This window comes from Hemitrygon akajei, chromosome 3, assembly GCF_048418815.1.
Source record: "Hemitrygon akajei chromosome 3, sHemAka1.3, whole genome shotgun sequence".
Classification (NCBI taxonomy): Eukaryota; Metazoa; Chordata; class Chondrichthyes; order Myliobatiformes; family Dasyatidae; genus Hemitrygon; species Hemitrygon akajei.
The window spans coordinates 144,711,625-144,723,930 of NC_133126.1; the positions used below are offsets into that span (position 1 = coordinate 144,711,625).

Sequence of the window (12,306 nt, forward strand, 5' to 3'; positions counted from 1 at the left end):
GAAACAGACACTTATGAACTTTTTCTAAGAAAGTGTGGTAGATTCTCCTGCGTACGACTCAGTGGAGTGCGGCTTTGAAAACTCCGACCCACTTGGCATTTCAGACACAGCCGACATCTGCACCCCTGCCTTCTCCCCGCCTCCTTCACGAAACTCCGCGGAGTTTTCCTGTGTTTCCCTGAAATAGGATGAGGAAAATGGAACGAAATTAAGGATGACACCAAGTCACTTTGATGACAGAGACACCGTAATAAATAGCAAAATTAGATCAAAGAGACGATCAGTAGAGACAAAACCAAGGAAGATAAAGAGAAAGCGAAAAACGATGCGTAGAACGGAAGGTAAAAGTAAACAAGGTATGAAGCGCCTTCAAGGAATTTTTGCTGTCTTCACATTCCATGATCAATCCACGAATCCATATTGAAAATGACGGGAGTGGGTGGGAGGGGGAAAATCCCCTCACTGCCTATAAAGTGTGTAGACGGTGCTGAGTATAAAGCAGGATCTGTGGACACAAGCGGAGAGTGCAGTTGAACTTTAACGCAAGTTTTCTCTGGCCTGCCGACACAATGATGATATTTCTAGAAGCCATCGGTTAGTCTGAATATTGCGCGAATTATGAAAACATGTTTTATATCATTGGAAATGTTGTATCTAGCATGAAAAAAACTTGATAGCATTGAAGGAATATACGTTGAAAGTGTGAAGGGTCTGACTTAAACAGGTTCGGCAATTACCACGATAGATCTTTGTATTCTTCTTAATTTCAGGTTTAACTCCCAGAGTACGGAAAGCTGCGATCCTGATAACGGTTTACATTCAGCTTTCCTGTTTCTCCTTTGGAAGTCCGATTGAAAAATATCATAAAATAGATGTTGGGAAATGCCTGGATATTTCAAAGTTGTTACTCAAAGAGGTTAAGGAGAGCCTAATGCACGTGAGTACTCCATAACTCCACGGTGCGCGGTTAAAGCTGGGAGTCCGGCGAAATGCCGAAAATCGATCTTTCATAAATCTTTGCGGAGAAGCGCAGGCAGGGCTGGGTCACAAGTGATTCGTCTTTTGTCAGAGTTCTGAAATGACAGTTGTATGCTGCTCTCATCTTTTGTTTTATTTGTGGCTCGTTAACTTCAATCACGGGGGAAAGATGCGTAATTTTCTGCTCGGTGGCTTTTGTTGCACTTTTGGAAATGTAAACCTGTTGTTCTTTACCAGCCCGATGTGACTGAAGGGTTCAACTGCAGCGACACTGAGATTGTGCTAGAAGATATCACAGCGAATCATACCAGCACTCTCTGGGCTTGTGCTCCAAAGCAGGTGAGCGAGTACCGCATAATCTGGCCACGAGATCGTTTATATGGTCAAACCACCCCAAGCTTATGTTGTACTCTGTAAATCTGCAGGAGTCCAGCAGATGCGAGGAAAGTGCGAATCGCCTGAACTGCCTCCGATCCAGCCAGGTATAGGAATGCAAATTTTAACTTTCATCTCAGTCGCTGATTTCAATTGCATCCAACGTAATGCCGCGTACATTTTTATCCACAGTGCTACCAAAACATCTCCGCGGACCTGCAGATTTACCAGGCTAAACTACAGAACTTCACCCATGTCACCAATAACGTGTGCAAGAAGATATCCACACTCTTAAAGGTAAACTTAAAAATCCACAAATTTATTTCTTTACAAGAATTGTATGAACTCCGAAACTCCAAGAAAATCCCTGCAAATATTGGAAAGTCGTCAACATGCCAAAAAAAAAAAATCCGGTCTTTCGTTTAGTAGATTTCTTAAAGTACTGAGAGGGTTCCATTTTCGAATGAAGCTAAAATGAAAGTATGTTGTGAGACATTGGTATGTTTCAAGGCACAGCCCGTCACTACGGAGTCCTGCCCACTTGCGACGCCACCCGGTTGTCAATCTAAAAGACGCAGTAAACAATCCCTTTGCTTTAGCCAGTCTGTCTTTCCAATCTTAACAAGAAAATCAAATCCTCGGCATCTAAAGACCACTTCTCCAGCTTCACCCTGCAAGATAAAAGAACCGAAGTCTTCAAAAGTATGCGCCCGTCACTCCCACTTCCCCGTGTGTTCTAATTGTGATTGTGCATTATCTCTCGTAATAAGCTTCTCCAACATAGTATTGTTCTACTTTTTTCTCTGCTTTGACTCAAAGAATTATTGTTGGCTCATCGCTTGCTATTTCCATCCCAAACAATCCTGTACAGAATTGCTTTAGGAATTACTATTGTCCACGTTTTCTCATTTCTTTGTTGTCATATTCAATGAATGGCCTCCACGCATACAGTCTTGACACCAGCTCCATCTAGGCATCATATCTCCTCACAACAACCTATCCTACCCTCACTCCTACCAACCATTGTTAGGAATCTAGTCTTGTAATGGTTGTACAATCTTCTACCTAAATTATGACCAACACCATTATCTTCATCCATCACAAAGTTTGTACCTTCACTAAAATACTGGATGGGATGATAATAAGTGAAAACAATGGATGGGATAGACATGATAAAGTTGAAAGTAGGAAGTGTAGCATCTCTGAAAGTAGAAATTATCACTGGGTCCATATGAGTTATTTTTGCCCTAGACTGTTAAAAGCATGACCTCACCTATTGCTGAGGTTCTGACAGCAATTTTCTAGAACGCCTCAGCTACAGGAGAAGTTCCAAATGGTTGGAAAACATTGGTTGCTAACATTGTACACTAACATTTAACGTTGTTCAAACAGAGAGAAAGGGATAAATAAGACAGTTAGCTGAATAGTGAGGAAAATTATTAGAACCCATTCTAAGAAATAGTATAAATCTTCATTTACAATGGAAATATGTACTAACGTGATTTTATAGGAAGATATTATCTGACAGTAGATAATATTTAGGTCAGTAGGGTTGTGCATTCAGTGTCATCTACATAGTGTTTAGTTTTTGATATGGTTCCACATGGCTGACTAGTTCAAAAAGTCAAAAAGGGGAGTTAAACTGAAAAATAAAATTAATTGTTGGTAGAAAGTAAAGGGTAATTTATGTGCCTGGAAATCTGTCATCAGTTGGAATACATAGTCCTCAATCCTCGGTGTTCTCCAACATATTCCAATGATTAAGCTTGAGAGGTGGGAGACAGGATCAAATTTTGCTAATTGTACAAAATTGGCTGTGGTTGACAATGAGGAGGAAAGCTTTTGATTGCAGTGGGACTTTCATGGTTTGATCAATTATGCAGAGGAAAGGGAATTTAATCCAGAAAAGTACAAGGTAATGAGAAAGTACCATAGAAAAAATGAATATAAATAAGTGTAAGAATATTGAATGTTGAAAACAAAGAAACCCTGGAGTTTTTGTACATTTATCATTAAGGATAATACATCATACCATTAATATGGTTAAAAAGCTATATGGTCCACTTTTAGTCAGGGCATTAAGTACAATATCAGACTACTAGAACTTTAGTCAATACTTGTTATGTCACAGTGTATGCTGACAGATGAGTGAACCCAGGTGCAGAGGAACGACAGACTCCCACATAGAAACAGAAACAAGAGTTCATTCATAGGAATTCCAGCAGAACATTGGTGGCTGGACTAAGTGACACCATGAGATGTATCATTCTCAAACAAGGACCCTGCAATAAGCGCTAATCAGGAGTCTACTTTAAATAATCACTGTACGTGGGAAACCCATGCCAGTCAAAATAATCCTGAAAAGATTAAACAGAAAGCACAGGATTTGATGACTCTGGATAAGACACCAATGAACAAATACAGGTGCACATCTCAAAGGCTCATGACAAGTTAAGCTACACCTTAAGCATTATGCATAGAGTATTGGCAACCATATTACAGAAAAAATGATTGCTCTATAAGAGGCATTGAGATGATTTATAGAAACTATGCCAAATCTAGAAAATATTGGTTATAAGGAAAAATTACATTATTCAGACTTGATTTTGTTGGGAAAGTGGAGGCCAAGGAGAGACCATTGAGATGTATAAAATTATGAGGGACCTGGAAGGAATAAATAGAAAGGATCTATTTCATTGAGAAGAATCAGGGAGCATAGATTTAAAATAATTGGCTAAATGATTATAAGAGAAACAAGAACTTTTTTTTAAAATCTGGGGATGATGGGAGTTCTAAATGTTCTGTCTGTACTTGAAGAGTTGAGATCAGGTGGGCCTCAGATGAAGGAGGATTTCTGATATCTGCTACATTTCAGTCTGAGAAACCATTTGCAAGCCCTGTGTTCTGTTTAACTCTGATTTAGCTTCTGTTCTCTCCAACGCACAGACCACATGGTTTTGTCCCAATAACATGAGCTGTATCAGCTTTCTCTCTACTGTATGTCTAATTTATGCCTTTTCTTATATTTTATCTAATGCACTCAGTCATATATTGAGCAGATTTGCATTCTCCATTTCCCTTAAATGTCAACTTAGACTGTATCATACAGTCCATATTGTGTTCTGAAACTAAATTAGTTTCCCCATTTTACTGAACTGCATTATTTAGCTTGCCAATTTCTTTAAATATAAACCTTAAATTATATTTGATGATCCCTCATCAAATTCACTCCTTGCAACATCTGTAACCTCTGCCAGATCCGTATCTTCTTCCCCGCAATCTACCATCCCTTTCGATTCAATCTTTCATGTGCTTCTCATTAAAATTGTTGGGCTTTCCATCAGCCATCTAAGGTTCTGCCTTCTGGAATAATTTCAGTCACCACTCTATAAGTAATTTTACAACTCTTGCATGTGTATGAGCATGAGCACAAGGTGTCACAGAGCTGAATAATATCAAGATTCAAACTGCACAAGCTTGTACACACAAAAATTTATTTTCCTACGAAGTTCAATATGCATGAACTATTACTGCTATTACCTTTCCTTGTTTCGCACTTGTCTGTGCATTTGCTGATGTCAGCATCTGTCCAGGGAGGCTGCACGAACTTACAAAGACTGATAAATTTAGCCAAGCAGAAGAATGCTATAGTTCCATTGTACATACAAGGACATGCCAAATTAAAACAATTACGCTAATTTAGATGCACGAGTTTGGCAGGATTCAGGAAAGATTATGAAAGTTTATAAAAAATCAGCAGGTTCTAGAAATCTGAAACAAAAACGAAACACTGAAAACATTCAGTAGGTCAAGCAACATCTGTGGAAAGAGCAACAGAATTAGCATTTCAGGCCAAATACCATTTGTTTGAACTGGAAAAGAGAGAAAATCTGTTCAGATAAAGGATCTTTTACTTGAAACACCAACTCTGTTTTTCTTTCCACAGATGCTATTGCATATAGGTGTTTCTAGGATTGTCCTGAGGAAGGATCATGGCCTGAAATGGCGACTTTTTATTCATTTCCGTAGCATGAATTTCATTCATTCTAACTGACCTGCAGTTTGTGTGTGTCGCTTTGTATTTCCAGTGGTTGTAGAATCTCTTGTGTTCAGAATTTTTTTTAATCAGTAAAGTTTGAAAGTTTTTCATATGTGGAGTTCATATAACTTCTAAAATATTGTTTGCTTCATTCCTTTGATCCATTACAGTTCATATCTCTTCAGACTTCTGTCCAATCTCATTCTCCTCTTTAATCATGTATCTACTTTCTATTTTATTTTATATGTGTTTAGTCATTTAATTTCCTAATACATCTGAATTTGCCAATCATTGGGTTTTGGCAAGTTCAGTTTAATTAAAGATATAAATATTAATGTATTATTATGTACAGTATAACTTGAATTTTGTTGTTTTCTGACTATTTGATTTGCAAAACACTCAGCTAATTTTCTTTTCAGATTTGCTTTCAGTTTACTTAAATGTACTGATCTACTCTTAATCAATTAACTATTTATGACACAAAATCAGTTTCCCAATTGTAGTATTTTTTTCCATAGGCTCTTAATTCAGATTCCACCTATGAAGATGTTTATCTTGAAGGTGGTTCAACAACAGATGAAGAAGAGAAAGATGTCATTGATTTTCCCCAGAGGATGGCTTTGTGCAAAATCCTACAGGCCTTCAAATTGCGTACTATCACAATCAACAGAGTGATGAACTATCTGCATCATACTGAAGAGTAGCTGCGAAAAAAATATATATTTTCCATCCAGTGGAACCATCGTGTTCCCTTAACTTTTTTTTGTACTATTTATATCAGATATTTACTGTAATACTCCACTTGGAGCAATTTATTTATTTAAATATTTATTTATTATTTATATTTTTGAGGAATAATTGTTATAATATATTAAGCAATTCCATGTCTGCCTACATAGAAAGGAGATTCAAATTTTAAAATGTTTTTTTCTGATAATTTATAAGTATTAAATAAATTTATATCATTGGATTATTTTACATTTGTCATGATCATTTTATCTCTGATGCATTTCAAAAGAAATGTACAACCCTTTTGTATTAGACATTGTTTTTTCAACTTTCTTTCCTATCTCTGCCTTTCATAATTTGGCATTACTGTCAGACCCTCCTCAGCCTTCTCTGCTCCATGAAAAACAAATCCCACAAACTGAACTCACTGTGCCAGTCAACATCCTGACAAGTCTCCTTTAGAACTCTCCACAGTGCAATTCCATCTTCCCTATCAGTGTGGCAACCAAAGCTGTGCACAATGTGACCTGACTAATATTTTATAAATGTGCATCATAATCTTCCTGTTCTTATATTTTGCTATTTAGTTAATCTGGAATGCTCTCTTTGCTATCTTATCTACCTGTGCTGCTACCTTCAGTAACATTTAGATCTACATACTAAGGTCCACAATATTCCCTGGGGGGTTCCCACTTATCATATACATATATATCTTACTCTTATCGGTCCTTTAAAATGTGTTGCATTTCATTGCACTGCCATTGTATTGCTAATTAATATGATCCTGTGACATAAGATTATTCATCTCTTTATCGTAAAAACCACAAATATTTGAGTCATCTGTGATCTTTTGCCATATATTCATATTAATACATAAATACAAGTACCAGCACCAATCCCTGTAGTATACCACCAGCTACAGGTTTCAAATCATAGGAACATCTCTCTACTATCACATTTTACCTCCTATTCCCATGTCACTTTTGAATCCAATTTGCCAGTTTTCCTAGGATTTCAGTCCTCCGGAACAGTACAGTTCTAATCTAAACAAGATGCTCCATACTAAACTGAAAAAAATCAACCAACTACAGACGTTGGAAATCCCAAAATAAAACAGAAAATTCTGGAAACATTCAGCAGATCAGCCAGCGTTTGTAGAAAGAGGCCTTTCAATCCAAAAATACTGCCTGACCTGCTTATTGTTTCCAGTGTTTTCTGTTATTTTGTCTCTTCCCTAAATGTTAAGTATTTGCACCACTTTGTTAGTATGCAGTCATAGCAAAGCATTACTTAATAAAGAGAAGCATTACATGTAGCTATGTGAAGAGGATGGGTTCTTTCAAGTTCAGGAGAAAGAAACTGCATCAGAAGTCACTCTCTTCAATACCCACTGACTACTTAAAGGTTATCCATTGCTTTCTTTTAGCCGTTATGGAAGATTGTCAGCTGAAACAAACCGCTGAAGGAACTCAGCAGAATAGGCAGGCATCTGTGGAGGCAAAGAGATGGTCACTATTTTGGCCTCAAGAATCTCCATCCCAGGTGTATTCAATATTTTGGGTCGATGTGTTGTATTAAACTATGTAAAATATTGGATGAAAGTCTGCATAGTTCAAAGTGACAATTTAACTCTTTGTGAGCTCATAGAATGTAGCATGTCTGTACAAGGTAAATACTGCGGGTTTGTTAACGTATAATATTTGCTGATAGCAGATGGATTCTATCTTAGTCTCGGACCATTAACACGAGGATGTCTATTAGTCACTTTGAGAGCTAGGTTGATGGATTCTTTCTTAGTGTCTGTCAAATTAGCTTGATAGATTATTTTTTGGATCTGGGCTTATCACTTATATGTAATACTAGTGTTCTCTTATAGCTAAAGGAACGTTATGTCCAAAACATTGGTGGAATGATGGATAAGGAGAGACAATTGAAGTGTCTAATTGATTTATAAGGGTATGCTGAACAGTGTTAATGAACAGGAATTGTTTGAATGAAAGAAACCAAGCTAAGTTAATGGCATGAGAACTAAAAAATCAAACCATTTGCCTGTCTTTGTCTCTCTAAGCCTGTGGAAGTCATATTCACTGATGTACCTTTCTCTCAGTTCCTTGGACTTTGCCTAGGCTGGGAATCACTATTAGTGCCTAGGACCCAGGGTGGTTTCATTGGTGAGTTAGAATACAGAGTTCCTCCAACAATAGGAATAATCAAGTGGTGATTAAGAATCATGAGCCCTGAAACCTTTGTGACTTACTACGCAGTGTTTTATGTGGATTATTTGTGCTTTCCATCTTTATGATAATAAATTAGGTTTAAGTTACATCTCCTGGACACATGAATAGTTTGGGTCTGATCAACCTAGCCCATTATAGTCGAGAATATCTCTTTGTCTCTGCAGATGCAACTTGACCTGTTAACTTCCCCTAGCAGTTTGTCATTTTGCTCCAGGTCTCAGCAGTCTGGTGTGTCCTAAAAATTGTTATGCCCAGTTTGAAATAAAGTCCAGGAATTTGTGAACACTCAGTATTGACCTTGATTAAAAGCTACAAATATATTTTTAAACAAACTTTCCAGTGAAAACCTGGACAAAATGCCAAGAGGATTGTTTTCTGGAAGCGTGGCTTTTGACAACAATGTGTCATGCAGGTGCAAAAGTGGGGCAGTCGACTAACTCTGGGGTTGCCAACTACCTCCATCCAGAAGGACAGTGGGGCAACATTAGAAACATAGAAACCCTACAGCACAATACAGGCCCTGCAGCCCACAAAGCAGTGCCAAGCATGTCCTTACTTTAGAACTACCTACGCCTACCCATAGCCCTCTATATTTCTAAGCTCCATATACCCATCCAGGAGTCTCGTAAAAGACCCTATTGTTTCCACCTCCACCACCGCCACCCCATTCCACGCACTCACCACTCTCTGCGTAAAAAAATTACCCCTGACATCTCCTCTGTACCTACTTCAAGGACATTAAAACTATGCCCTCTCATGCTAGCCATTTCAGTGCTGGGGAAAAGCCTCTGACTATCCACACAATCAATGCCTCTCATTATCTTGCACACCTCTATCAAGTCACCTCTCATCCTCCGTCACTCCAAGGAGAAAAGGCTGAGTTCACTCAACCTATTCTCATAAGGTATGCTCCCCAATCCAGGCAACATCCTCGTAAATCTCCTCTGCACCCTTTTTATGGTTTCCAAGTCCTTCCTGTAGTGAGGTAACCAGAACTGCGCACAGTACTTCAAGTGGGGTCTGAACAAGGTCCTATATAGCTGCAACATCACCTCTCAGCTTTTAAACTCAGTCCCATGATTGATGGAGGCTACTGCACTGTATGCCTTCTTAACCACACAGTCAACCTGCGTAGCAGCATTGAGTGTCCTATGGACTCGGACCCCAAAATCCCTCTGATCCTCTTCACTGCCAAGAGTCTTACGATTAATGCTATATTCTGCCATCACATTTGACCTACCAAAATGAACCACTTCACACTTATCTGGGTTGAACTCCATCTGCCACTTCTCAGCCCAGTTTTGCATCTTATCAATGTCCCACTGTAACCTCTGACAGCCATCCACACTATCCACAACATCTAAAACCTTTGTGTCATCAGATGTACTAACCCATCCCTCCACTTCCTCATCCACGTCATTTATAAAAATCACAAAGAGTAGTGGTCCCAGAACAGATCCCTGAGGCACATCACTAGTTACTGACCTCCATGCAGGATTTAACCTATCTACAACCACTCTTTGCCTTCTGTAGGCAAGCTAATTCTGGATCCACAAAGCAATGTTCCCTTGGATTCCATGCCTCCTTACTTTCTCAATAAGCCTTGCATGGGGTATCTTGTCAAATGCCTTGCTGAAATCCATATGCACTACATCTACTGCTCTTCCTTCATCAATACGTTTAGTCACATCCTCAAAAACTTCAATCAAGCTTGTAAGGCACGATCTGCCTTTGACAAAGCTTTGTTGACTATCCCTAATCATATTATGCCTCTCCAAATGTTCATAAATCCTGCCACTCAGGATCTTCTCCATCAGCTTACCAACCACTGAAGTGAGACTCACTGGTCTATAATTTCCTGGGTTATCTCTGCTCCCTTTCTTGAATAAGGGAACAACATCCACAACCTTCCGATCCTCCGGAACCTCTCCTGTCCTCATTGATTATACAAAGATTATCACCAGAGGCTCAGCAAACTCCTCCATCGCTTCCCACAGTAGCCTGGGGTGCATCCCGTCCAGTTCCGATGACTTATCCAACTTGATGCTTTCCAAAAGCTCCAGCACATCGTATTCCTTAATATCTACATGCTCAAGCTTTTCAGTCTGCTGCAAGTCATCCTACAATCACCAAGATCCTTTTCTGTAGTGAATACTGAAGCAAAGTATTAATTAAGTACCTCAGCTATCTCGTCCGGTTCCATACACACTTTTCCACTATCACACTTGATTAGTCCTATTCTCACATGTCTTATCCTCTTGCTCTTCACATACTTGCAAAATGTCTTGGGGTTTTCCTTAATCCTGTCTGCCAAGGCCTTCTCATGGCCCCTTCTGGCTCTCCTAATTTCATTCCTAAGCTCTTTCCTGCTAGCCTTATAATCTTATAGATCTCTATCATTCCCTAGTTTTTTGAACCTTTCGTAAGCTCTTCTTTTCTTCTTGACTAGATTTACAACAACTTTTGTACACCACAGATCTTATACCCTACTATCCTTACCATGTCTCATTGTAACGTACCTATGCAGAACCCCATGCAAATATCCCCTCAATGTTTGCCACATTTCTTCCACACGTTTCCCTGAGAACATCTGTTTCCAATTTATGCTTCCAAGTTCCTGCCTGTTAGCCTCATATTTCCCCTTACTCCAATTAAACATTTCCCTAACTTGTCTGTTCCTATCCCTCTCCAATGCTATGGTAAAGGGGATAGAATTATGATCGCTATCTGCAAAATGCTCTGCTACTGAGAGACCTGACACCTGACCAGGTTCATTTCCCAATATCAGATCAAGTACAGCCTCTCCTCTTGTACGCTTATCTACATATTGTTTAAAGAAACATTCCTGAACACACCTAACAAACTCCACCCCATCTAAACCCCTCACTCTAGGGAGATGCCAATCAATATTTGGAAAATTAAAATCTCCCACCACAACAACCCTGTTATTATTACACCTTTCCAGAATCTGTCTTCTTATCTGTTCCTCAATGTCCCTGTTACTATTGGGTGGTCTATAAAAAACACCCAGTAGATTTATTGACCCCTTTCTATTCCTAACTTCCACCCACAGAGATACCGTAGACAACCTCTCCATGACTTCCTTCTTTTCTGCAGCTGTGACACGATCTCTGATCAACAGTGCCACACCCCCACCTCTTTTGCCCCCCTCCCTGTCCCATTTGAAACATCTAAAGCCTGGCACTTTAAGTAGCTATTCCTGCCCCTGCACCATCCAAGACTCTGTAATGGCCACAACATTATAGTTCCAAGTGCTGATCCACACTCTAAGCACATCCACTTTGTTCATAATACTCCTTGCATTAAAATAGACACATTGCTTGTGTCACTGGAGACCTGGTCCAAAATGTCAGGTATAATTGTTCTGGGAGTAACAAATTATTTGTGCAGCAACTCTCTTTCATCATTTCAACATCAATCATGACCAGTTGTTGAAAAGAACTTCAGGAATTCTATATCTGTCCAGGTCTGCCTGGTAATATTGTATTCACTGTCAAGAGCAGCATTTATAATTGATCCCTGCCTACATTGCAGTGGTGATTATAGGGTGCCCCTGTGAATCGCTGTAATACTTCTGATATCCCAAGATTGCTACTAGATTAACAAAGGATTGATGGCAAATACCATTAGTTTCACTGTCATTTCTTCTTCAAAATCAAGGGCAACATAACAGTTTCATTTACACATCATACTGTCAGCTCAAGTTGCATCACAGTTGAGTAAGTTTATTATGAAAAACCTGTAGAATTACAGCATTATGTAATGATGCTGCACTGAAAGTGGATTTATCCACCACCTTTGAAAGAGCCATTTAGTTATCCCACAGGCTGTCCCTATCACCATAGACCTATAAAAACAATCCTTCAACACTTACCAATTCCTTTTTGAAAGCTACTACAGAATCTTCCCCTGCACCCACCCCCCATT

General features: G+C 39.0%; 1 protein-coding gene across 1 annotated transcript; it reads left to right on the top strand.

Moving 5' to 3' along the window:
* Positions 1–506: 506 nt before the first annotated feature.
* il12a (interleukin 12a) lies at positions 507–6,200 on the top strand. The gene is made up of 6 exons (XM_073038581.1): positions 507–594; positions 771–937; positions 1,216–1,317; positions 1,404–1,460; positions 1,546–1,650; positions 5,911–6,200. Exons 1-6 carry the CDS (start codon positions 570–572, stop codon positions 6,094–6,096), a joined length of 642 nt encoding a protein of 213 aa, XP_072894682.1. The 5' UTR covers positions 507–569; the 3' UTR covers positions 6,097–6,200.
* The last annotated feature ends 6,106 nt before the right edge of the window (positions 6,201–12,306 follow it).